Source organism: Ziziphus jujuba, chromosome 9 (genome assembly GCF_031755915.1).
Source record: "Ziziphus jujuba cultivar Dongzao chromosome 9, ASM3175591v1".
NCBI lineage: Eukaryota > Viridiplantae > Streptophyta > Magnoliopsida > Rosales > Rhamnaceae > Ziziphus > Ziziphus jujuba.
Genome location: NC_083387.1, coordinates 29711124 through 29737563, shown reverse-complemented (window position 1 = coordinate 29737563; position 26440 = coordinate 29711124). Strand labels below are relative to the sequence as shown.

The 26440-nt window shown below is 34.5% G+C and overlaps 3 protein-coding genes across 5 annotated transcripts; 2 read left to right on the top strand and 1 right to left on the bottom strand.

Moving 5' to 3' along the window:
• Positions 1-1037: 1037 nt before the first annotated feature.
• LOC107428044 (uncharacterized) lies at positions 1038-5006 on the bottom strand. Its single transcript, XM_016038498.4, has 7 exons — positions 4601-5006; positions 3614-3776; positions 3055-3255; positions 2735-2980; positions 2006-2153; positions 1523-1751; positions 1038-1410 (listed from the first exon to the last, which is right to left on the bottom strand). The coding sequence occupies exons 1-7, from the start codon at positions 4989-4991 to the stop codon at positions 1073-1075; spliced, it is 1716 nt and encodes a 571-aa protein (XP_015893984.3). The 5' UTR covers positions 4992-5006; the 3' UTR covers positions 1038-1072.
• Positions 5007-5324: 318 nt separating this feature from the next.
• Positions 5325-8280, top strand: LOC107428043 (exocyst complex component EXO70C2). Its single transcript, XM_016038497.4, has one exon. It carries the CDS (start codon positions 5679-5681, stop codon positions 7920-7922), a length of 2244 nt encoding a protein of 747 aa, XP_015893983.3. The 5' UTR covers positions 5325-5678; the 3' UTR covers positions 7923-8280.
• Positions 8281-9161: 881 nt separating this feature from the next.
• LOC107428039 (uncharacterized) lies at positions 9162-18764 on the top strand. 3 transcript variants are annotated; one of them, XM_025077357.3, is made up of 9 exons: positions 9162-9521; positions 11789-11937; positions 12698-12834; positions 13227-13474; positions 15356-15475; positions 15572-15725; positions 16148-16287; positions 16749-16784; positions 17739-18764. In XM_025077357.3, exons 3-9 carry the CDS (start codon positions 12759-12761, stop codon positions 18537-18539), a joined length of 1575 nt encoding a protein of 524 aa, XP_024933125.1. In that variant the 5' UTR covers positions 9162-9521; positions 11789-11937; positions 12698-12758; the 3' UTR covers positions 18540-18764. The 3 variants fall into 3 exon arrangements, with proteins under 3 accessions (XP_024933125.1, XP_015893976.1, XP_048336811.1); XM_016038490.4 differs by lacking the exon at positions 11789-11937 and having other exon boundaries at positions 9163-9521; XM_048480854.2 differs by lacking the exons at positions 9162-9521; positions 11789-11937 and adding an exon at positions 12007-12039.
• The last annotated feature ends 7676 nt before the right edge of the window (positions 18765-26440 follow it).

The following is a 26440-nucleotide window of genomic DNA, read 5'->3' as shown; positions in this document are numbered from 1 at the left end:
ATAATACTGTGCATTTTTTTTTGAAAAATAAAATAAAAAAATAATAATAATTTTTTATGTTAATTATTTTTCTAAAAAAAATTGCGAAACAAAATGAAAAAAAGTTATAAATGCCAAGATGTAACTAAATTGACTTGACTTGTAAGTAAATAAATAATTATAAGATATTTTAGTCAAACAAATAATTGTTATTAGATGAAGCAGATTAACTATAACATATTACTATGTCCCAAAATAATGATTAAAAAAAATATATTTACAATTTTTTTTCTTTTTTTCTTTTTCTTTTTTTTTTTTGTTTTGTTTTCTTTGCAGCAGAAAAAAGATTTCCAGTCATTATAGACAAAATGTACAAAACTCCTTTGGAATTATACCCTAAAAACTTACGAGGAATTTTATATATCTGTAGCTGCATTAATTAATTAAATTACTAACACGTTGGTCCAAAAGGAAAATTTGGAATAACATATAGTTATTAAATTTTCTAAGCCATTTCTTTTTTATTTAATTTTGTAACTATTTACTAAATACTTTTAATGAACTTTTAATAATTTATTCTTTATATATATATATATATATAGATTCCTCATATAGTGGTATCATTCGTATTTTGTAGATTGGAGGTTACTTAACTCATTGATTTTCTTTGAGGTTATACGTTTTCCCCTACTATGTGACAAATTATTGTAAAATATAACTATTTTCCTTTCAAAAAAGAAAAAAAGAAATGTTTCCCGCATTAACCACATTTTTTTTTTTTTTGATTAACCACATTATTAAAATATGCTCACATTTCATACAAATTATTCATATCAAAAAAGAAATTTTAATAAAAGCAGCTTATTCATGGCTAAGCAAATCTGTGGCGATCGAGAGAAGATAAATTGCACTCTGCTTCAATATCATAATATTAAGCACTTGGATTCGCTGAAGAGGAACAGAGGGAAACTTGACAATTCTATCAAAGCATATACGGTCATTATGGCAACAAAAAATGAATGAAATGCAGTTACTATGCAAAACTGTTATAACTGGTATTCTATGTCCCAAAAAATCAAAGAGAAAACTTATATTATAATGGTATTGGAATAGTTTTCACAATATATTTCCTCGAACTACAGAAAGACTGAAGATGAATTTCATCAGTTGTACCAAAACCAGTTAGTTGAACCCCATACTGTTCCAACCGATTAATGTCGCGTTGAAGCGGAGATTGCCAGAGTCCATCCCACCAAGCTGGAGGTAGAAGTGGTGTGAAGGCACATTGGTTACGTTGGTTATGGCAACTCAAGGGACCTGCAAATCTGTTCCAGACATGTCCCCAACCAATTTGAAATCTTAAACCTTCTCTCAACAAATTATTTTGGAAGCTGCTTAAAAAAGTGAAACTAGAACCAGCTGAATTATCCCCTGAGAGATATAAGAAATTTGTAAGATTCTGTGCAAAATTTTTAACAAGTAATTTGGACTTGATACAAGAATTAAATCCTTAAAATGTCAATATTGGATGGCCCAGAAGTACCTAGATTGCGTGCAGCAGCCAGGGCAGCAATTAACTGAGCATAGGTAGTTCCAACACGTCTATGAGCCCCAGAGACAACAGCATGTTTTGCCCGCGATGCAAGAAAGAAGTCCACGAAGGCAACCCATCTAGGTGCTGGCCCCCAGTCCTTAGCTCTAAATTCTAGACTCTTTAATCCATTAACAGTAGTTATATTTCCTTCAAACATTCCATAATCAAAATGAATAACCTGAAACCAAGCCAATTAGAACCAAAGGTCACACAGTTTAATAGTTGTACAATGCACAGTAGAACTCTACTAGCTCAAATCAACAAAGATCAAAGGAAACATTTAGTCCTAAGAGTATGGAAACAAAAAATAGTTAGTGAGATTATATCAAGTTCTGTGGTAAGCATCCTCTAAAGAGGACATATATTAGGTGTATGACTGTCAAAGAGTGATAATTTCTATTGAGTATTGATTAGCACTTCACTTTGATTTACCTCAGCAAATTTACTGATATTATGTGTAATGCTTTTTACAAGAGAAGGAGTATCCGAAACTAAGACCACCCTAGGTTTAGAGGCTTTGTTAAGATCATGTGTGGCTTTCCTGATACAGCTCAATGCTGCCTGTACAGCTCTCACAGACCTGAAATATAGAAGGCAACAACCTCAATCATTAATTGCTTCAAGTCATACCATTCAAGTAAATACCAGACATTTTGTATTATCTTTCGCACATGTGGCATGTGTTGAAGCTCTATATATACAAGCTCATATTCAAAAATAGGTGTGATTTGTGAATCAACTTTGATGCTTTGCTCTCCATCAATGACCGTGGAAGCATCTGTACTCCTCCCCTAACTTTTTAAGGAAACTACAATATACTCATACCCTTCCTTGAGCATCATAATAGAATATATAACTAAAAAAATATAATTTTATTTCCTTGGACCTCATTGAAAATCAACAGAAGGAAAATTTACCAGAGACTAATAATAATAATAAAAACAATACTTTCACTTCATAAAATATAAGCTACAATTACCTCATAACGTCTCTGCTAAAACATTATATTAATCCCGCTAGTTAAATTAATTGAATGGAATATAATATATTACCATAAAGCAATAAGTCCATTATATCGCCAATCCTAACTGGCCTTAATAAACGTCTTCCTAAGCAAGATTATATGTAACAAAAAAGAAAATAAATATATTTTCACAATACTTGTTCATAAGCATCCGCATATGCAATGTTATATCAGGATCATCTCCACTGCCAAGAACCCAATTAACAGCTTCTTCCACATCTTTTGAAGGAGAAATGAGAACCCTCATCAATTCCCCAAATATATTTGGTCGAGATTTAAGAAACTCTGGCTTTCCAAATAAATCAAAAGCAGCATTCCTCATCTCAGAATGTATATTTTTCAAAAAAAATTGAACCGCCACAGCATCATTCGTACCTTGGAACCTGCAGTAGAGTGGTTATTGCCATGCAATGAAGCTTGTTAATGAGTAAAAGCTTAAATCAAAATTTTCCTTTACCATATAATGGGTTGCTTCCATACTCTCCAGTTGCTACAAAGGACATTTGTTTTGACTGGCTTCTCAAAATCATCAGTCCTTATAAGAAGATGCCTCCCATACATCTTCTCACATTTATTGTGTCTCCATAGATGCTTAATTTCTTTCAAGGTAAATGCCTCATTCGAATAAGAAATATAATCGCCAAAGGGAAATTTGCCTCTGGAATAAGTTAGAAGCAAAAATCAGCACAGGAGAAAAAATCCAACAGTTTGAAAGTTCATGCAATGTTCATGTCTCTAATCTACATGGTTCTATCAGGCTAAACCAAAAAATTTTTAGACAATATATGCAAGTGCCTTTTCAGGCATCCTTGCCTTCCTGTCCATACAAACCACATAAAGTGCAACGTAAACAAGTATCTTAGGTGCTTAGACTGCATTAATGTATATGTCAAAAAACTTTAAAATGAGACATTGTTTAACTTCATTTTCATGGCAGAGCTAATAGTTCGGGTACTTTACTGGATGTAAATAATTATAAACATAAAAGAGAAATGATTGAGAAAGAACCAATATGCCTGGTTTGCCCAATGATCAGGGACCGGTTTAACATTATACTCAATGCTGCAGCACTTAAAATCTTGTACATTTCATTCCCGAAACCTGCCTCTGATGCTTTTCCCAAGACAAAGCCATGCCAACAGAACTGCTCCGGAGGGAGATCTCGGATTCTTGAAGCACCTAAAGAAAAATCAAGAATTATCTAACTGCAAAGGTGCTGCCTAAATGTACAACGTCCAAACATTTATAGATAACAATATAATCAGCTTAATTCCAGCACGACTAGCCATGTTATGAATGCATGGTAACAAACTAAAACACATACATTGAATTAAACACTAAATACGTGTTACTGGGTCAGTAACAATCGGAAGTGTTTTGTATAAAAGCATGCGTACAGAGAAAGACATGAAAATGAGTAGGTGGTTAATCAGTATCAAGGCCTTCTATGTTCTCAACCCAAAGCAATCAACATATCCCTAGAAAGAAATATGTGCCCCCTTATATATGCTGATTGCTAAAGGTTTGAAACCTATATAAGCCCATTAAAAATACATCAACAAGATAATATCAGTTGGTGTAAGAGAAGCAATCTCTGCTTTGAGATACTTGAATTCCCTCTTAGGATATATGAGTTGGTCCTAACACGAAGTTTCAAACAACCCATTAGAAACTCCAACTCATAGACAACTTTTCAAGCTTTACACACTCTAAAGTCTAAAGCAAGATCAAACATTCAGTTACAAGTTTTTGAGAACGCTTCCAATTTTTTCACTTATCAAATTCAAGCTTTACCTAGAATTTTCAGAACTTTCATTGGTAGTACGACTATACCAAAAACACGGACATGTAAATTTGACCAACCTTTGAAAAAGAAAACACTAAACGGCCTACAATTACCAAATGCTTTTATTCTCATCAGAGTTGCATATATTATTCACTACCATTACAGCTAAGAAACATTGTTTTTCTCAAGCAGAAATGGAGAAAAAAAAAAAAATTACCATTCAAAGCGAAATGCTGGCGAATGATCTCTCTCACTCTAAGACTTTCGTTCCAAAACGTTGACTTGAAATCTTCTCCCATCTGCTCCACCGTTGCACACAAACGCGACCCTTTCTTCGTTGTCCCACTTCCACTTCCACTTCCACTTCCACTTCCAGCCTTGGCCTCATTCCTCTTCCCAATCTCAGAGCCGTCATCGAAATTATCGTTTTCAACGCTGGAATCCGATTCTTGTATGTGGATTTGCTTCAGAGGAATAGTAGGAATTGTCGGTGAATCAACATCTCTTACACTGAGAATTAACAATCCCATTGTTCCAAACACCGCGCAACCCACCAAGATCGTCGCGGGTATCGAAATCCGTCTCCGTCTTGATCCGCCATGTTTCATTTTCCTTGGTCTCAGACTCTCCCAGTGCTAAAATACTATCCACCTCTATACTGTATTAGATCCCAACCCAGTACTCCAAACCAGCTCCTCCAAGCTTCAGAGCTCAGACGTAGATACTGACAAAAGAATAAAGCAATACGTGGAGGTGAATTCGGGTTGTCCTTGTTATCCATTTGATCCGACCCGATTTACAAAAACCCGTGCGGTCATGACTCATGGTGGCGCATATTTACAGATGGCACCCCCGACAAAATTGGAAATCAAAGTAAGGTCGTGGAAAGCATACAAGCGACGGTTCTTAAGCCGGTCAACAGTCAACCATTCCAAACCAACAAAATTTATAATTTTAAACAAATTAAAAAAAAAAAAAAATCAACCATGATTTCCTATCCGTACATTCTTAACTCCTCTTTCGCTTGGCGCGCCCTCGCAAGCAGCATAGACCGTTTCAAAACCTCACAAAAATCAAATCTCAAAAAATTTTAAAAAATTAGAACATTTGAAAAAAAATAGAGAAAAAAAAAAAAAAAACAATAACTAACGGATAATTCTCATGCTTCGTTGAATTTGTCTTTCCTTCAAGCTCTCATATTCATTTTGTTAAATTTTTTTTTTTTTTGTTTTTTTGACAATCTCTAAAAGAAGCCTAAAACAGAATAATAATATTTGCAGAACTCCTAAGCTCCAATGGGGAAAGAACTTCCAGTTCCAGAGAAAACTACTAGTTTTATCCGCAGAGAAGAACACCATCCCAACACCGGCGTCGATTCCGCCGATAATCCACAGCCACCGGAACCCATTCCCGAGGACGAGGACGGTCTTGAACCGTCCGATGACAAAAACGACGACGTCAAGGACAAGGAAGATCATGACCATCAGGAGGACGAGAATAAAGAGAAAAATGACGTCGGAGAAGATCATCAGGAAACCAAGAACGATGACGAGGAGAAGGAAGAGAATAAGAACTCTAATGATGAAGAAACCGCTCCTGCTGATGCCGCAGATCAAGTTGTTGTTGATGAAGAAGAAGATCCTCTCATCACTCTCCACAAGGTCAACGAAGAAATCGACCGTTTCGTTTCTTCATCGTCTTCGTCGTCGTTCCACGATGGCCCAGACGACCCCGATGAAAATGCCGTAAAGACGGAGGTCGTTCCTGAATTCGTCGGCATGTTCTTAGATCTCGTCGAGGATAAAGCAGCGAAGCATGATTCAATCGAAGGGAGAGTCAAGTGGAATCAACTCCCCGAGAACGGTTCGCTGTTTTTGCAAACTGTGGATCGGTTATCCAAGCTGAACAAAACTCTCTGTCATATGAAATTGGAGGAAGAAACTCGGAGTTCTTTGATCAATCGCGTTGGAAGCATCCAACAGCGAGCCATGGCGTATCTGGAAGAGGAATTCAGATCGTTAATGGAGGAATCGAAGACAGATCATCACCACCATGATTCAGATCCGAGCGGCGGCGATAATAACAACAATTCGAAAGATCGGTGCCAATTATCGGCATCGGAATCGGAAACCACCGGAGGGGATGAGGAGGAGGATGATAATTTTCCCGGATACTCAAATGACGTCGTATTGAATCTGAATGGGATAGCGAAGGAGATGATTTCTGGAGGATACGAATCGGAGTGCTTGGAGGTTTACATGAACGCGAGGAGGATCGCATTCGAGGAAAGTTTGCACAGACTAGGATTCGAGAAACACAGCATAGACGACGTTCACAAAATGCATTGGGAACATTTGGAGAGAGAGATTTCATCGTGGATCACAACCTTCAAGCACTGCGCCACCGTCCATTTCTCATCCGAACGCAAGCTCGCCGAGGCGGTTTTCGTCGATTTTCCATCAATCTCGGCTCTCATCTTCAGCAATCTGTTTAAGTTAGTGTTCGTCGACCTACTCAGTTTCGCCGAAGGTGTTTCGATGTCGAAGCGATCCACAGAGAAGCTTTTCAAAACGCTCGACATGTACGAGACCTTGCGAGATATGGGCCCCAAAATGTACGAATTGTTTCCCGAAGAATGCGCGAACGAGCTCAAGAAAGAAACCACATCGACTCGTTGCCGAGTCGGCGAGGCGGCGATCTTCCTCTTCTGCGATCTGGAAAACTCGATCAAGTCCGACACCGGAAAAACTCCGGTTCCTGGTGGTGCGGTTCATCCACTGAGCCGGTATACCATGAATTACCTCAAATACACCTGCGAGTACAAAGACACATTGGAACAGGTCTTCAGAGAGCATTCGAAGATCGAACGCCACGATTCCACAAGCAGACCTCACAACTACGAAGGAGGAGAGACGACGAACCAGAACAACGATGGCGACGAAAAGCAATCACCGTTTTCGGCTCAATTGCTGAGGGTTATGGATTTGTTGGACAGCAATCTGGAGGCCAAATCGAAGCTGTACAAAGACGTGGCGTTGAGTTCGATATTCATGATGAACAACGGACGGTATATCCTACAGAAAATCAAAGGCTCAGCTGAGATCCACGAATTGATGGGCGACACGTGGTGCCGGAAGAGGTCATCGGAGCTGAGACAGTACCACAAGAACTATCAGAGAGAGACTTGGAGCAAACTGCTGCAGTGCCTGAACCATGAGGGATTGAACGTGAACGGGAAGGTGGTGAAGCCGGTACTCAAAGAGAGGTTCAAGAGCTTCAACGCGTTGTTTGAAGAGATCCACAAGACGCAGTCCACGTGGATTGTGAGCGACGAGCAGCTTCAGTCGGAGCTTCGGGTTTCGATATCGGCGGTGGTGATTCCGGCCTACAGGTCGTTCTTGGGGAGGTTTTCGCAGTACTTGGATCCAGGGAGACAAACAGAGAAGTATATCAAATTCCAATCTGAAGATATAGAGACTTATATTGATGACCTTTTTGATGGAAACCCAGGCATGTCCATGGCAAGAAGGAAACAATGAGTCCATATGGCTTTTTTTGCATGCATGCAATGTATGCATATTCTTCATCGTGTTTGTTTAGGAGGTGCAGAATTAATCCAGGAGCGAAATTCAATCAATTTTTTTCTGAGGGCTGATTTTGTCATTTTGATTGGTGTCGAGTGGAATGGCCAAAGCACTCTTTCAAAATATAGAGCAATTTAATTTTATACAAGGAGTTCATCGGCTAGAGTGACTTTAATTCATGTATTTTTTGTTTTTTGTATTTTTTTTCTTTTTTAAATATTTATTTTTTATTTTTTAAAATTGTTATAATTGGCACCCTGCATCATCATGTGAAACAGATGTGATTCTAAATGTAAACCTAATTTTTGTGATAAATTAATGATTATTGGTGACATTTTTGGCCACCATAATATGCCATTAAATCATTTTTAAAATTGTAAGTTACTGAATTGTGTATATGATTTATGATTGTCCAGTTGCTCTTGCTAGCTAAAAGTTTTGGTCTTTTATAAACTATTTTCAGCTCAAGTTTAATGTCTTAACAATGAACTTGTTTGATTTGGTGAAAAACTTGATTAAAATAAAATAATGCTTTTGCGACATGATTCAATATGACGAAATAGTTTTCTTTCATCTTTTATATACTGAATTTGCACCCTCATATATATATATATATATATATATATATATATTGATAGGAATTTGTTAATTTGTTTTATTTATTTTAAAATAGCTTTCAATTATTAATATTCCTTGCAGTGATTTATGGGTGAAAGATGGATGGAAAGGTAATGAAAAATTATGTTGGCAAAACCACTGTTCTTCACGACAAAAGTATGAAAAAAGAAAAAGAAAAGGAAAACCAATAAATAAACTTGTGGTTTTGATAAGACCTTTTAAAACTTCAAATTCTAACAATTATGTTAATAATAACGCATGCCTTTTATGGGTCGTTTAAGGATGCAAACTTTAATTAACACAAAAAAATATAATATTCTAAATATACATTGGATATTTGTAAATATAATTTTTTTTTTCTAAAATAAATGAATATAAAAATCGACATTTATAGTCATCGCGGTCAACTACCAAATTTAGTTTTGGAAACTCACTAAATTGGTCAGGGGTACAAGATGTCCAAATTAGAAATAAAAAACGACGACGTAACAAGTCTGGGGGAAGGATATTTCTACAGGGACTCGCTAGATTCTGTCTCTGCCGGGCGGTGTACTTATCTGGCTTAGCCTTTTATGACGAACCCCAGAGGGGTAATTTCGGAAATGTGCATTATCTTCCACCGTACTGTGTAAAATCTAAGCTAAAATTCCCTTTCCCTCTCTGTTTCTCTCTCTCTCTGTGCAAGACCGAGAGAAAGACTTTAAGAGTTGTCAGTCCGGTTCGACGACCTCCGGAGTGTTTTTACCTCCGGTTCCCAAATTCCAGAGCGTACAGTTTGACGTCTTTATCTTCTGTATTTCAACTCCACTAACAAACTCTCTGTTCGTTCAAAAACCCTCCCTCCACCTAATCCCTTCAATTCCCTCCATGGCCGAAAAATCCAAGCTTCACTAGCTTCTGATTCTTTTCTTCCTCCTTCCGCATTCTTCTCAACAGGTTCGTATCCTAAGCCCAGGGCTTCCGATTATTATTTTTCTGGTTTTGAATTTTCTTTATTTTATTTTTCCATTTTTTGGTTTAATTTTAGTTCTTGCTTCTTTTTGGTTATGCTTTATTTATGATTTGTGTTTCTTTTTGCTTAATTCTATGCTTTATGTTGTCGTTGTTTGCACCGGTGTGTTTCGAGCGTGGCGTTTGAAGGTAAAAATTGGGTTTCCAGTTGAATGAAGAGGCAAACGTTGGTAGTGTTTTGTTTGAACTGTGAAGAAGAAAGCTCTTTTAGGGTTTGAATTTAATGCTGTTTTGCTTATTCTGTGGGCTCTGTAATATTGAGAAATTGAATCGGTTTTTTTGGACAGTTTATACTATGTTTAGTGCTAATTCGATGTAAAAAGGAAATTGGATTTTGGATTTTTTTTTTTTTTTTTTGAAAATGTCACCAGCAACTCTTATGAGTAAGAGAGTTGGTTCTTTGATAATATAAAGGCACGGGGTTGTTGTTTGCATGTGTTTCCGAGTTACAAGAGGCTTGTAACTCCACTTTGCCTTTTGGTTACATGAGGGCACTGTTTATCACTTGAAGGGGTTACAGATAAATGATTTTGACAGCCTAGGAAATGGTTCCTTGGATGTTATTTAGTGCATTCATTTTCAATTTGCGATATTGTCTTGTTTTGTGGAACATTTATTTCAGATATGCAAATACTTACACTATCACCTGGCCTCTGATAGGAAGAATGAAGATAAAATTTTTGGGTTGATTAGGCATAAAAAGTTGTGTTATAGTTGTGTTATACTCACTGATAGCTACTTTCTTGTTTCTGCTTAATATCCATTCTGGTATAGAATTTCAAGCTTTAGTCATTACAACATTATTAACAATTCGACACCTTGTTTTGTTTAGCTGTTTCTAATGAGCTTTGTGTTTTCTGCTACATGCCCAGGAAGCATTCTGCCTTCCAATCATGTTCAAGATGAAATCACATTCTTTAGTGTAATTGTGATGTGAGATTCATGCTTATTTTAATCAAGTCATGAGAAGTTAGAGCAGTAAAATCCTTTGTGTTTATGGCATCTCTTGATGCTGCAATGTCTTTTTTACAGTGCTCTAATTTAGGAGTCAAAGAAATTGGCAAATCAAAAATGCAAAGTTTAGGTTGACATCGTTTATCGTACCCTGATTAACGTTATTATTATTGTATTCAACTAAACTATTCTGAACTTTCGGCATTGACACAGAGCTAAGTCTTTTCAATACTAAGATATTCAAATGCTAAACAATTCAAAGTGATAAAGAATGTCATATGATTTTTCATTTTGTACAAACATATACATATATTATATTGCAAACACACAGACATAGGCGCGCGCGCGCGCAGACGCGCACACACACACACACACACACATTTATAAATATATAAATGCACTTTTTTTTTTTTTTCTTTTCTTTCTTTTTCTTTTTTTTTTTTTTTTTTTTTTTTTTTGTGTGTGTCTGGTAGAAAAAGAATGAAAGGAATTACGGATTAACAAAAATTACATAGATAAGCATAGTTGCCAAAATGTGTGTTGAAAATGTATCTTTTTGTAAAAAAAGTTATCATGTATAGTAACATATTGTATATCCTATGATATGCGTATCAACTATAATATGCTATAAGTATATATTTTTGTGTATGTAGTTGTTATGTATAGTTAATTTGTTTACGATATTATTAAAAGATTATTTTCCTAGTCCCTGTATGGTATACCTTTTAAACGTAAATAAAAGGACCAATCTTTTAGGTAAGCTATGAACATCACTGTTAGATCATAGAAGTCTTAAAAACTCCCTAAACAACTAAATGTTCATTTTTCAGTCATTAATTCCATTTTAATGGCAACACAATCTTTCTCCTTTAATGTTAAATTTCATTTAATTCTGTCAAAACAATATAAAATTTCACTATATTTAGTGTGTTTTATACAAACGACGTTGTTTTGATAATTTTTTTGTCTATCATACATATCATTGTGAAACATATCGTGTATTGGATGATTTATTGCAATTTCTGATACAGGTATGATACATAATGTTTTCTTTCTGTAACGAAACATATCATATGTATCTTATCATGTATTATCATATGTTACTAAAAACTATGTGAATGAGAGTGTTCCATTCTGCTATTGGAAAGTAATGTTTACTATGTTACATTATAATATAATCTTGAAGAGGATTTTTTTAAGCATATTTATTATAAGGTATTTGTCTTTTTATTATACAGGTACATCTTTAGGCACCTGCGTGAAAGCACACACATTAAGAAGAAAATTGATTGTCCAGAATAGAGTCATTTAATTCAAGTTTAAAGCCCAAAATCCACGAGGATGTTGAGTCCAATGTTGTGAATTTTGCAGTTGTTTTATATTGGTCGTAAGTGCAATCATAGGGTGCATGTCTTTTTCTGTACTTTGATTGCCTTGTTCCTGGTGCTCTGTGTAGGTCCTGCAATATCCATGACTGGTATTACTCCAAGTATGGAGCATAAACTTCCGGCCTAGATTGATTACAATACAATATTAAGTTGCTTATACTATTTTACTATTTCCTATATTTAGAGTCTTTAATTATTGTCATGTTGTATTACTGCTTTCATTTCATGTTGCCTATTTTTAAGTGTGAAACTATGTAAGGTTTTCTTTATGTTTTGGGTTGGAGCTGGTGTCTTTTTAATGTATCATGTAGTTTTTGGACAGAATAGGTTTGTTTCCCATAAATGCAAAAACTATGATATTTATCACAAAATAAGTCGAAATTAGTTTATAGGTATTCTAGTTCAACGAGATGATACATGGAGAGGGTGATAAGCATGAAGTTCCTCTTAGTAACACTAACATTGAAAAGAAGCTTATATAGTTTTATTCTGTTTATATATTTGCAAAGACAGTGGTTTCTCGCTAAAGGTCCATCAACAATTAATGACCACTAATACTATTATATTTTTTTCTCACATTAAGCACAGTAGTTCTGATGCTTTTCAGAATGACTTTGCCTTTCTTGCCCTTTATGTAATGGAAACTTGTATGAATTATTGAGGTGCCTCTCCTCTTCCTTGATTTGAGTTCCTATTTTATATTTTGCCGGGAGTGGAATCTAATAACTTTTTTGATAAACCTTTTCTTGTCGTGTGAAGGTTTGTTTCTTCTAAAGGTCAGCATTGTTCTTCAATAGTTGGGCCAGCTCCTATAAGAATCATGGGGAGTGCATTCAATCCACAAATTTTGGTGGAAAAGCTGGCCAAGCTCAACAATTCTCAGGCCAGCATAGAAAGTATCCTCATCATATATTGGTTTGGATTGGACTTTTTAGCTGTTTCTTCCTTTTGATGCTTGAATTTTAGACAGCAAATGACTTTTTCCACGTATATCGAGTTCTTTGCTTTCTCTTCTTGTATCTTGATGAGTAATAATGAATGGGTAGCTTCTGGTTGGAATGTTCAATGTAAATTAATACTGTTGGTAAATTCACATTTTAGGTAGTCTATAGTTCAAAAACTCAATAGGTTTAGATAATCCATTGTCAAGCAATACCATAGGTGGGTTCATGAGGTTTTAATGTGAGCTTTTCATTTACTTTGCTTTCTTTGCTCATTTCATATTTGTTGCCAAGAACTGGTGTTTCTTTTCTTGCTTTTGTTTAATTGTCATCCTTAATGTTATTAGCTTTATCACATTGGTGTATTTTCCATATGAATAAAGCAAGACAAGTTGTTGAAACATGGGATAGGCAATTTCATTGCTCAGCGCGTGATCAAAGATTGGCTTTCTTGTATCTTGCAAATGATATTTTGCAGAATAGTAGACGAAAGGGTTCCGAATTTGTTGGTGAATTTTGGAAAGTTCTTCCTGATGCTCTTCGTGATGTCATTGAAAATGGAGATGACTTTGGTAGAAATGCAGCACTCCGACTGGTATGTTTACCTAAATCTGTTTACATGTCTTCTACACAAATAGTTGTCCACATTGAGTGAAATTTATTTTGTTCACCAAGAATTTTGAAAATTTTCACGGTATGAATGCTGTTTGCTTTTTCTTATAGCAACATTTCACCACCATTTGGACTGGACCCTTTTAATTTTTAACATGGAAAAATAAATTTGCACTAACTTCACTATACTTCTTCTATGGGGCGGATATATGCAAGTTATTAACTTCCAAGTTCAGACCTAACCATATGTGATAAGGCATATATACCAATATTGGTGGGGTGTGAATTTGCAAGTTAATAACCTGCAGATATTGACATCTTAGAATTATTAAACTTCCCTAATAGTAAATCTGATGACTTCAAGTTAACAGTTGGGGATGCCATGTACTTCGGAGCAAGCTTGTTAAATCGTGAAACGTGTATTATTTCTTTAAAATATAGAATCCTGTATCATAAGATACATTTAGTTTTTAATTTTTCATTATATATTTTTTAATAAACTACAATATCATTAATATGTTATATTTTTTATATTTATAAAATGTAATTGTATATTGGCACTGGTGCCTCTTATTTTATATATTTTTAAACAACAGTTTTATACTGATTAACTTGTTTAACTAAATGTTAATATAAATAGGAAAAGGAGAAGCAAATAAAAAAATTGATTGTTGATGATTAATACCATTGTTATTTCATTTTAAATCTAGGTCTAAGATTGTAAATGCTCATTCATCTCTAGCCACAAAACATTGCATTTAGTAAAGTCAACAATCTCAAGCACAATCCTTTGAACAGTTTACTACAAAACGCTGCATTTGTGTCCTTTTTTATGCTAAACGGTGCAACTTGGGTTAGGGCTTCCTTAGTTTCAAGTCGCCTGTGTCTCCTCTCTTCTGTGGCCTTTCCCCTTGTCTCTGTCAAGAGTTTCAGCCACCATTTTTTGTGATGAAGAAACTTTAAATCTGGACATGTATAGATCAGTTTCTTCTTTCTTTAAGCTTTAATATCCCTGAAGAATATATTATTTTGATTTTCAGAAGGTGCTTTTTCTATCTCTCTCATTCAGTAGTTTTGATGGAAGTATCGGAGAAACAGTGTTACATTGATATCATCCAATTCTTGCAAGTGTATCACATGATACACTGAACTTTTGATTCAACCATACAAGTTGAATCAATCTTGCACATTCCAATTTGAATTGTGTGATTTGACTTGTTGACGTACGTTTTCAGTAACATTGCTTTGAAGAACTTTTATGCTTTTAGGGATGCTTATTTTTTAGTTGGAAAAATTTTTATTTTAAGTTGTATGATATCTATAAAATTTTGATGCTGGATTCATTTTATAGTTCCAATCAAACCCGATGATGAAGTTGTGACTTATCTTTGGAAATTTTGGGAGTTGACTTTATCATTTCAATGTTATTGCATGCTTTATTAAAGTTCTGTACTATCAATGGAAAACTTATATCTGGTAATTTTGTTCTAGTTTGAACCAGTTCTATATGTTATTGGAAACTTATGATTGGTAAGTTTGGGAAGGATTTCGCTATTATGTATTATAAGTTATCAATTTTTGTGTGTAGGCTTTTGGTCATTGATTATAAAAAGTATTGTGCATTCTCAATTTTTAGAGCTGTTGTTATGCTAAAATGTTTTTGCCAAATGTGCCTTTAAGAGACAATGCTTGCCTTTTTCATCTTTTGTTTTTTAATATTTTTGTTTGGTCATTTCCTTAATTTTTGGCACTTTCTTTGCTTGGTCATTTCCTCCTTTATTACTACTATATCAAACACCCTAAAATTTTATTCTGGAAACTAGAATGAAATGTTACTAATTATTGTTTGATCCTTCTCACGTAGATTGGCATTTGGGAAGAGAGGAAAGTTTTTGGGTCTCGGGGGCAAATTCTTAAGGAAGAGCTTATGGGAAGGCATCTGGAAAACAATAATAGAAACGGAAAGCATTTGAATGTTAAACTGGTAATGCAAATTATATGAGCTGACTGTAACATGAAGATTGTACTTTTGTATAGTATTTGAGACTAATGATATCATTATTTTCATATCTTTGAATAGAAACATTCCTCTGGGGCTATATTGGACAAAATAGTTTCAGGTTACCAGGTTGTTTACAGCCAAATGGATGAAGAAAGTATATTGAGCAAATGTAGAAATGCTATTAGCTGTCTTGAGAAAATGGATAAGGAAGTTGGTAGTGAAATCAATCCAGGTACATTCATATGTTAATATCTTCTTGAAATTGTTTCACAAACATAAATTTGCAAATTATTCTAGTCTGTATGTTGGTATTCATATTTTTACTCCTTTTATTGCTCAACTTATATCTATTGGATGAACACAAGTCCTATTGCAAGGTCATGCTCGTGTGTTAAATGTGAACATAAAATTAAATTAGTTTAATTAAAGTTATCTTCAATAATTTTATTTATTTTTTTTAAGTTTAAAACAAGATTATAACAGTAAGGCCATAAGTTTTACTTCTTCCTCTATATATTTAATTGGTTTCTTGTATCGTTGAATTCTGGTAATTAATTTACTTTTATAAGCCTTCCATATTATTCTTACTTTTGGAATTTGGAATTGATCAGATCTTATGGACGCTTCTTAAATCTTAATTTTAATTTGGGATAGGACAATTTCATGGATCCACATTTGTGGAGGAGGTGCAGGGCCAGCATGCTATACTGAGGGACTGTATTGAACAACTCACAGCAGTTGAAGCGTCAAGGGCTACTCTCGTGTCTCATCTAAGGGAGGCTCTTAGGGAGCAGGTTGGTTGACAGTAGGGCTATTAATAGGCATGATCCACTTTGAATTCGGTTTGAGATCATTTTTTTTTTTTATTTTAATTTTTTGGTTGAACTCGGTTTAGGACATAATCTGTACAATTAATCTTGAACAGTTGAAATCTTTTAAGCTTGGGAAAATTTTCTCTTTTGTGCAAGCATAGATTAAGCTTCAAGCTCAAACTTGAATTCAAGTCAAGTTGAGCTAACCTTGAACTTGATTAATATGCCATGAACCAAGACTGTTTAAAAAGGATCTTTAGTTTTATTCAAAGCTTAAGCAGAGTTTTGTTTCTTAAAAAATCATTTGATTGAGCCTGCGTATCTTCATACTTGGCTCCTTTGTCCCTACTTGGCATGTTACCCCTTTGTTATTTATTGTTATAAGTACAACCTATTGTATAAGAAATGATTGTCTGCATTATCTGATGTGATTTTGTTGTCAGGAATTCAAGCTGGATCAAGTCCGTAACCAACTTCAGGTTTGGTGCTCTAGTAACTCTACTTTGCAAGGATAAGTCACATTCTGGATGTCTTGGTATTTTAATTCATTTATTGAATGATGTTGTTTTGCAAACCAGCTAATGACGTAGATTATCAGGCACACAATCTTACTTTTAGATACCCTTAAAATGGTCACCAGTTTATGCTTTATTAAAGGTCAGTAAATGTTCTCCCATTTTTGTTGGGAAGCAGTTGATGATCTGCTTTGATGAGGGAATATGGTCCTCAAATTCAGCCCACCCCTCTACCTTCCCCGATTCCTTTCAAAGCATAACCGATGGATTTGGCACTTCATTTGCTTGATTTACTGTTTTATCTAAAGTCACTTGGACGGGCCTTCGAAACACCAATCTACCCCCTTGATTTGGCATTTTGTGCATATAAAAGTCCTATGAGAGACTGACAGCTGATGGATAATTCAAGACACCAATTACCTTGTTAAGTCTGTTTTTCTTAAGAAGTTACATATTTTGTTTTTTGTGTTTTTTACCAGCAGAGGTGAAACTAAATGGTGTTGTTTTAATGGTGTACTTAAAAACTTTCTGAGCCAACAACAGAATTTCTTATAAACATAGGACTGTAAAGAACAATTTCTTTTTCTGGAGGTGGGGCCGTGAAAAGTTCACTAGTATAGTTTTTATGTTGCCTTAATTTTCTGTGTTTAAGTTGAAATTATGGCAGTTTTGGTTTGACAGTAAGCTTGAAAAAGCCTTACTTGGGGCTGCATAATATATTTCCCATCTCTAACACTGCACCAAAATGAAAAATGCCTTTTTCACTTACATGTTGTGAACATTGTTTTTTTGCCTTCGGAAATATATTAATCCTGATGCATATTTAGATTTTGCATTGATAAAAAGTCCCATTCCCATAATTGCTGTACTTTTTCGTTTTGCATCTTCATGCTACCCTTAATATGTTTTGTTTTTCAGGCTGCACAATCTCGGTCAGAGCAGTCGGGTAATATCGCCCATCCATTTGTAAATCATGAGAGTCTGCAGTCACGAGCCGACCAGGGTCAGAAGGAAGTTAACACCTCTGTAGCACCACACAGCTTCATGGCAGGAGATAGGGAACAATCAGCACCAGTAATGTATACTAAGACATCATCTTTTTCTGAAAAATCTGGGCATACAGAGGAAGACCCCCGCAAATCAGCAGCTGCAGCAGTGGCAGCAAAGCTAACTGCATCGACATCCTCTGCTCAAATGCTCTCATATGTCCTGTCTTCCCTAGCATCAGAGGGTGTCATAGGCAATCCAATGAAAGAATCTCCCAGTGACTATCAATCTGAAAAGAGGCCTAAGCTTGAGAACGACCAATCATCATACACGCTGCCTCAGAATTCTCAACCGCCTCCGGTTCCTCCTTTTCCTCACCCGGACTCTCTGCCACACAATCTCTCAACCAACCAGCAATTTAATCAAGAAGTGCCACCTCCTCCCCCATCATCATCTCCTCCTCCACTGCCACCACTACCACCAATGCCGCAGTACCCCGTGCCCCAATTTATGCAGACTGCTGGATCAATAACAAATGCGCCATTCAGCTACAGCATGACCCAACAACCACCTGGCTCGATTCCTGGTTACCCAACAGTCGGAGGAGCTTCTTTGAATGGGATTGCGCCTTATGCACCACCGCCGACTTCTTACCAGAGTTTCCAGGGTCCAGATGGTAATTTCTACAGTCAGCCACCATCCATGCCAATGGCACCAATCTCTCGGCAATAAAACTGTGTTTCATCATAGTTTGGAAGAAGATGACTTCCTGCTGGGGCAAAATTAAGTCTTAGGGGATTCAAACAAGATTCTTTCGTTATCTCCCTGCACTGGGTCCTTGATTGCCTATGTACCTTTTCTTAACACCTGATTAGATTTGCACATAGCTAGTGAAAGTTTGTAACTTATAGTTTTTCAACTTTAAAATTTATGAATTCCAAAAATTATTTCATTGTACTGTTAAATCTTTAATTAGGATTTGGCCATCATCTTTTACTTTAGCTGTTAAAATCAATTTTTCTTCTCAAGAAAAATTATCGATTCATGATTTCTTAGCTAATAATGCTCATTTCTCGTGTTCTTAGCATGAGTGCCATCTTGTTATTTCTTCTCGGAACATTTTAAGTTCATATGAAGCTTGAAATGGTCGACTTTATGTGTGTTTTAAGCTCGGAGACCCATATATCACAAATGACGCATAAAAGTTAAGGCGTTTATCATATTTAATCGGAATACAAATTTTGCACATCCTTTTAGTTTTGTTAAAGCACCAATTTTCTTGATAAGCTCAAACTTACAGGATTTGACCTTTTATATACTCCGATAGGTTTATCACTTATTGTTTGTCATCGGTTTTAGATTATTCTTATAAGCATTTTTTTCACAACAGAATATCTCATGTGGATCATCAAGTGGTCAAAGCATTAATTACAATAAAAAAGGGATTTTGGGAAAAATAAAAATGGTGCAAATGGAGAAGTATATAGAGCTAGTGGTAATTAGAGGAAGGGAAAAGCTCTTCCTTTCTCACAAAAACAGAGTAAAAAAAAAAAAAAAAGAAACGAAAATAGAGGTGGACGGTGGAGATGAAACGGTCACGTGCGTATTAATAGGTGTGCGAGTGAGGAAGTGCTCTAAAAAACATAAAAAAGAGTATATTTGGTTCCACGCTTCCAAAGTGCAACTCAAAAATAAAAAATAAAAAATAAAAATAATTTCTAGTTCAAAACAGAGAGAATAGTGGGGAATTGGTGCACAACTTTTATCTCCGTGTCTAGAGACTCGAGAGAGTTATAGCATGGGCAGCACAAACCTCATCATTCATGCCTATTTTGACTGCATGTGGAGCTTTCTTCTTCTTCTTTTGGTTTTGTTTTCCCTAGTCAAAGAGGAGTTTCCCTGGTTTTGGGATTATAAACCCAATTCTGATTCATCAAAATCCCAATATTTCATCAATCTTACAACTTTAGTGTGGTCTTTTTCACCTCAGTTAAATTGATGGTCCTATATTTTGCTTTTCAAAAATTTATCAAATAACTAATCTTTACAGACAAATTTGAGTCTCCGACGAATGCCAAATGGCAAAACCATTACTTTTTCAGCAAAGTTCGAATTCTAATTCACTCACCTTGGATATCAATATCAGGGAAAAGAAAATTGAAAAACCATGGGATTGAAAATATGTATATATATATATATATATACATATATTGTAAATAACCAAAGATAAGCTGCCATTATTTGAATAAGCTGGGTTAATTTTTAAATTTTGTGATCTTTACCCTGTAATTATTCTGTACATTTCCCAAAAGATTAAATTACTTGCCAACCAAAAGAAAATAAATAAAAAAAGGGTTGGGAAGACAAAAAGTAGTTTAGACACATAACATATAGCATTTGTCAAGGACACATGGTCATCTTTTGTACCCTCATGAGTCAGCACCCACTAACTGGATCTGTCGCTCTCTTATGTTTGCTTAAATGATGTAAGAATTCTTAACTTATTTGGTAAAGGGGAACCCAAAAGAACATGTTAAAACTTAGAACTTAATTCTTCCTAGTTTGCATCAATTATTAAGCATTATTAATATAAGCATGTTAACACTTATGATATAAGCATTTACTTATTGGGTTCTGTTTAATAAATCATCTTAAACAAATATTCTTTTTCTTCTCTAGAATTCCTTTTTTTCCTAGAAAAACAAATGCTTTTGATTTGTATCTCTTTTGATAGTACTATGTCAACTTTTTTTTTTTTTTTTTTGGGGTGAATTAGTACTATGTGAACTTAAGTCATATTAGAAAAATACTTAAAATTCAATATTCCTAGCAAATTGATGAAAGCATGTAATGTGGACTTGTGTTTCTTTTTTTGGTAATATCGTGTAGACTTTGTGTTATATCATTATAATTATGTTGCATAGCATTGTTGGACATATTGTCATTAGTGTGACATACAATTATTTACAATCAATCAGTTGTTTATCAGGTTAACCATATGGTTTTCAACCTAAGAACTATTAATCACAGTTTTGAGATTTACCTCAAAAAAAAAAAAATCTAAATAGTTGATACAATAATCCTTAGTTTAGAATTGGGTACCAAGTGAAACTAATTAGTAAAACTGTATACATACTATTACATCAGGATATCCATACTGATAATACCAGTTTCTTTATGTCGAAAAATTAGCCAGCTTATTGGTGTAACGTGCATCATGATGTGATGAGGAGTCCATATATATATACACACACATATATATATAAAGATGAATAGTTGTTTATTTTCAAAAGAAAATCCAGGCCAAGTTAAGATTTAATAAGTTAATCGAGGTACCCAATGAGGAACCAAGAAAGAACAAGAGACATTCCTGTTGTGACAGTGTTTGGAACGAAAGGTGAGACAAAAGCACCGACAGATCCCAACACCGATACACTATTTCCTCCCCCAAACAATACTTACCTTCATTTTAACTGGCCTGCACTGCATGCAATTTATACTTTCCTTTTTCTGTTTTTGTTTTTTTCTCAAACCCTGTGCTTAAAATTATTTCCTAAAACTAAGAGGAACATATAGTCCTTGAAAGTTGAAGCCCCCTTTAGGGCTTTAGCCAATTCCATATATACATGTATAACAATTTCATAGATACATATAGATATATAAAAATTTATATAATATAAACTGAGTCTAAAATATATAGATACAACCTAGAAAGCATCGATCTTCTGCTGTTTGGCTGGTTGGGTTTTGAAAGTGAAAGCGACAAACAAAAAAAGTGAAATATTAAAAATGGGAAAAAAAGAAAAAGAAAAAGTAGTCAACCCATGAGAGATAACGTCAGCCAAGCAAGCTTGGGCTGAGAAATTGTGAGGAACAAAAGCTGGGAAAAGCCGTCATGTCGTTTTTTCTTTTAACGGCTTAACACCAAAAAAATAAAAAATAAAAATATAAAAAGTCAGTAACAAAAGCATCAAGTTTTGGTCCTGTTTTCTTTTTAAAAGCAGTGTCATAGCGTCAGACTTTGCTACTAAGAAAAAAATATATATATATATATATATATGTATATTTCATATTTTATACATCATATTCATCGTCATCCATCAATGTTGGTCATCTTCCTTCAGGAATTAGGAGGTCTATTATTATTAGTTATGTGATGCTCTCATTGTCCAAACACCAAAAAAATAATATTAATGGTCTTTTAGCAAAAAATAATAATAATAATATTAATGGTCAAAGTGGGAGACCAAGAGACAGCACTATCCCACTCCTCCTTTGCATGTTATGCTTCACTTGCTGACCTAATTTTTCCCTACTTTTTCATCTCTTCTTATTCTTTCATGCTTCGGACCCACATATATATATATATATATATATTCAAATTTTATTTTATTATTATTATTTTTGTATTATATTGACGCTTGCTAGTCTTTTGTGATTGATAGAGGGAAAATACACTTCATGAAAATAACATGACATTCCTGATGTATGTTGTTAGTTTTGTGACATATAAAATTGGATCCACTATCTTTTTTTTATTTGATCTAATTTCTATATGTAATTTGGGATAAGATATTTAAAAGAAAACTTAATATGGTATGCAAGGTTTTAATGTTCAACTTCCACTTTTTTGTTATATCTTGATATAGATAATTAAAACTATATACTTTCTAACAGCTTAATTTTTTTGGGATTGACATGAATTTGAAACTTCTTTAACTGTGGAGAAAGGAGTGTCATGAAAAAAAATGGAAAAGAAAAAAGAGACAAATTTAATTAGGTGGTGACTATTGTGACTATAAGAATTTACAAGAAATTTCGAAATTTAATGCTATAAATGTTTGTAGAAGCAATCTTCATATAGTATGAGTATAAATATAAAGAATGTAAGACCAAAATTTTCATCCACATGCATATGATTCAAATTAATTATGACATGCATGTCTTATTTATTAGTTGACTAAAACCATTCAAAAATTTGATTGTTAGGTCATGAAATTTAGAAAAAAGAAAAAAATCTCATGAGTACTGGACTTTGATTTGTCTTGTGACTACCAGCAGATCACGAACTAATTATAAGGTGGAAAATTGGAAAAAGTTAAATATACCCATCAAACCTAACTAAATATCTAAATTAATTGAAATAATGAACCATGTAAAAATTATGATTTTCTTGGCATGTCGGCAGACATATTGAAATTCTAAATATCAAACATATATATATATATATATACACACACAATTGATAACAAATTCATTAGTCTTTGCACAACCATAATGTTTTTAAGACATATATATTGGTCTGCCACTATCAAAGTAAAAATATCGGGCAGATATTTTTACCCCAACTTAATTTACTGCAGAACCAAATATTTAACTCAAAACCCATGTCATAAACAAGGATACAAAGCCAAAAAAAAAAAATTTAAATAAATAGAAAAATAAAGTGTCCGACATGCAATGCATCGGCTTATGATTTTATGGGTGTTGAAGATGAGACCATTAGTAACAGTGTCACCGGCTTTTCGCCGCGACATGTCGTTCTGTGCCTTGCTCTTCTCCAACACCATTATCACTAATTCCATTTTCCAATATTCCATACTCATATCCACGTGCTCACTCTTTCAATCTAATCCAATTAAAACCATCTATTTCTTTAATCCTTATTCGTAACTTTACACTACAAATTGTCTCCCTTGTGTCCATACCTGGCCTTTTCTTCATCCATTTCGGACCGTGAAAATTAATTTACAAACTGCAGTTGAATTAGCCGGATATTAACCATATTTTAGCATAGCATGTAAAATTTGGCCATGTGAATGGTTAAACAATTATATATGTTATCTACTATACATCAACCATGAAATTTACAAATCATGAAATTTCACGAAAAGGAGATCGAACCTCTCAATTATACAAAATGAGGAAGTATAAGAGGGTACGATCTTAATGCACTAAAAAAAAAAGAAAAAAAAAAAGAAAAAAGAAAACTATCCCTTTATCACAAAACTGCATCATTTTGCACCCAATTGAGATGTTCATTGTAAAAAGCTACCTCTTTCTTCATATACAAACGCTGTGCTGGTGCATTCTGCAGTACTATTTGCTTTCACCTTGTTTCCTTATACATAGTAAAGAAAACAGAAAATAATAATAGTGAGGAAATAAATTGTGACACATAAAAAAGCTGAGTATATTGGTCATGCTTATGCTAGCCAAAAGTTCCATAAAGAAACGTACCTCGATATTGAAATGCCTCACCACCAACATTAATATTTTAACAATTTTTAACCATTCAAAATGGGGTAAATATTGGGAATACCGAGAATCAAACTAATAATTATAGTAGACTCTCCACCCCCACCGTCTGATTTCATATGGAACTGCAAAACATCTAGCGGTCACGATTCATCCACTTGGACATATTATCATAGGATCTTTGTGGTTTGGTAGCCGTTTGATTTGCTTTTGACCACAAGGGTTAAAGTTCTGATTGGTTAGAAAAATATTGTACTGTTTAGCTACATGCATTTTTTGGCTTTTCAACCCTCTTTTAAGCCTTTCAGACGAAAAAGTGCGCAGTGCAAAATGGTCGTTGCTAAATCCAGTGTGTTTTACAGTCCAGGCTCTGTGATTGTGAACAACTGGAACCAATATTCCCAAAATACCCTTGTTCTGAATCATATTTCACCATACTGGTACCATGAAAATGAAGATCCCCCCGACAAAGCAATATCGAATAATATCGTTTTATTTTCATTTTTTATTTTTATTTTTTGTTTTCTTTTTTACTTTCCCATCACCCAAACATAACATAGCCTTGGCTGTACCATCTCATCCACCTGCAAAAAGCCAGAGGCCCCAAATACCAAAAGCAGCAATCTTCTTTTTCTGTTAAAAGGAACATCCTGAATGTACGGATACATCTTTGGCCATTTTAAGCTCATTTATTTCTTTGGTTATTTTTGTAAATAAATAATATTAGAATTGTATTTTGTTTTATATATATATATATATATATATAAACAAATTAAATAAAAAAGGTATTGTTTTTGAAATGGACATGCTGCATATGCATGTCTAAGCAAAGCAAAGATGAGGCATGCGTGGTGAGAGAGAGCCAAAGCCAAGCAGAGAAGCAGGGTGTGTCCCACAACTCAGTAAAATTCCCCATTTACATATAAAAAGCTATTGGAAGATGATGTTTAAACAGGCCATTTTCCAGGAACCCAAACGCCAATCCCAGTACTAAACCTATGTATATACACACACATATATACTTATAATATATATAACTACCCATGTGAACCAAAAGCTAGCTACACCTCACAAACTTGCTTAATTTTGCTTCAACCTTGACCCACCATCTGAAATTTAATTTCCTTCATATATATATATATATATATATGTATATAAATATTCTCCTTTTTGCACGCCAAGCCAAGGAATTTAACTCTAATGAAAAAAATTGAAGAAAAAAGGTACCCTTTATTCGCATATATATATGTATGTATATATATGGAGATAGATTGAAGATCTGTAGTAAATATTCTAGAGAATGATCAACAGGCATCTGAATATGAATGCATGTCAAAGGGATAAAAATAAATTATTGTGAGAAATCTTATGGGGAAAAAAAAAAAAAATCTTTGTTTTGTTTGCTTGGGAATAACTTGGATTTTATAGAACAATGGAAAAAGAAACCGCCCAAATCCAAAATCTGATAACAAAGGGACATATAGAATGTGGGATGTTGAGAATATTCATTCATTTATTTATCCCCTCCAATCAAACCAGTCCACATGCAAAGGCCAAACATAAAATAATCTATATTAGTATATACGAAATTCGAGCTGATCATCTATTCTAGTTTATCTTACATATATAGAAAAAATAAATAAATAAATAAATAAATAAAAGATTGAATCGAAAAGGAAAAGAAAGAAGCGGGCTGGGTTTGAGAGAGAATATGGAGATGTAGTAATAGTATGGGCAAAGGGAATAGATGAGGGCAAGAGTGGCCAATTCGTGTAAAAGCGCATCAATGTCACATCAAACAAAAGGATATCCAAAGCCAGCCCCCCCCCCTCTTGTGATGCCCTCCACCACCCCTCCTTGATCTCTTCTTGATCCACAAACAATGGCCAACTCATATTCTCATAACCCAACCAATTCACTCTATCTCCTTCCAAAACCCCTCTGCTTTTCCTTCTCATATGATCATTAATTATTTTTCTTAAATTTAAAGTTTTCCCTATAAATTCCACAGTAATCATTTTTTTTAAATTATTTTTTACCCCATTACCTTGTAACGTATCAACCATATTTTTCACAAACTATATGACAACAATTGGTGGTTTATGTATCTATATAGGATCAGAAATTAAAGATGTTAATGTGTCTCTTCTCTCTCTCTCTCTCTCTTTGGTTTCTTTTTTCTCTCTCTTGCATGCGCTGCTGACAACTCAAGCAGACCAACTTTAATATTCCAAGACTACCCTTGGAATAAAATAAATAAAACAAAACACAAAAACATGAACCCCACAAGACATTCCAAACTTGGATTCCCTCGGTCCCTCTCATCTCTCCTCCTTCAATTCAAACCCTCTCTCTATAAATACCATTCCTCGCCA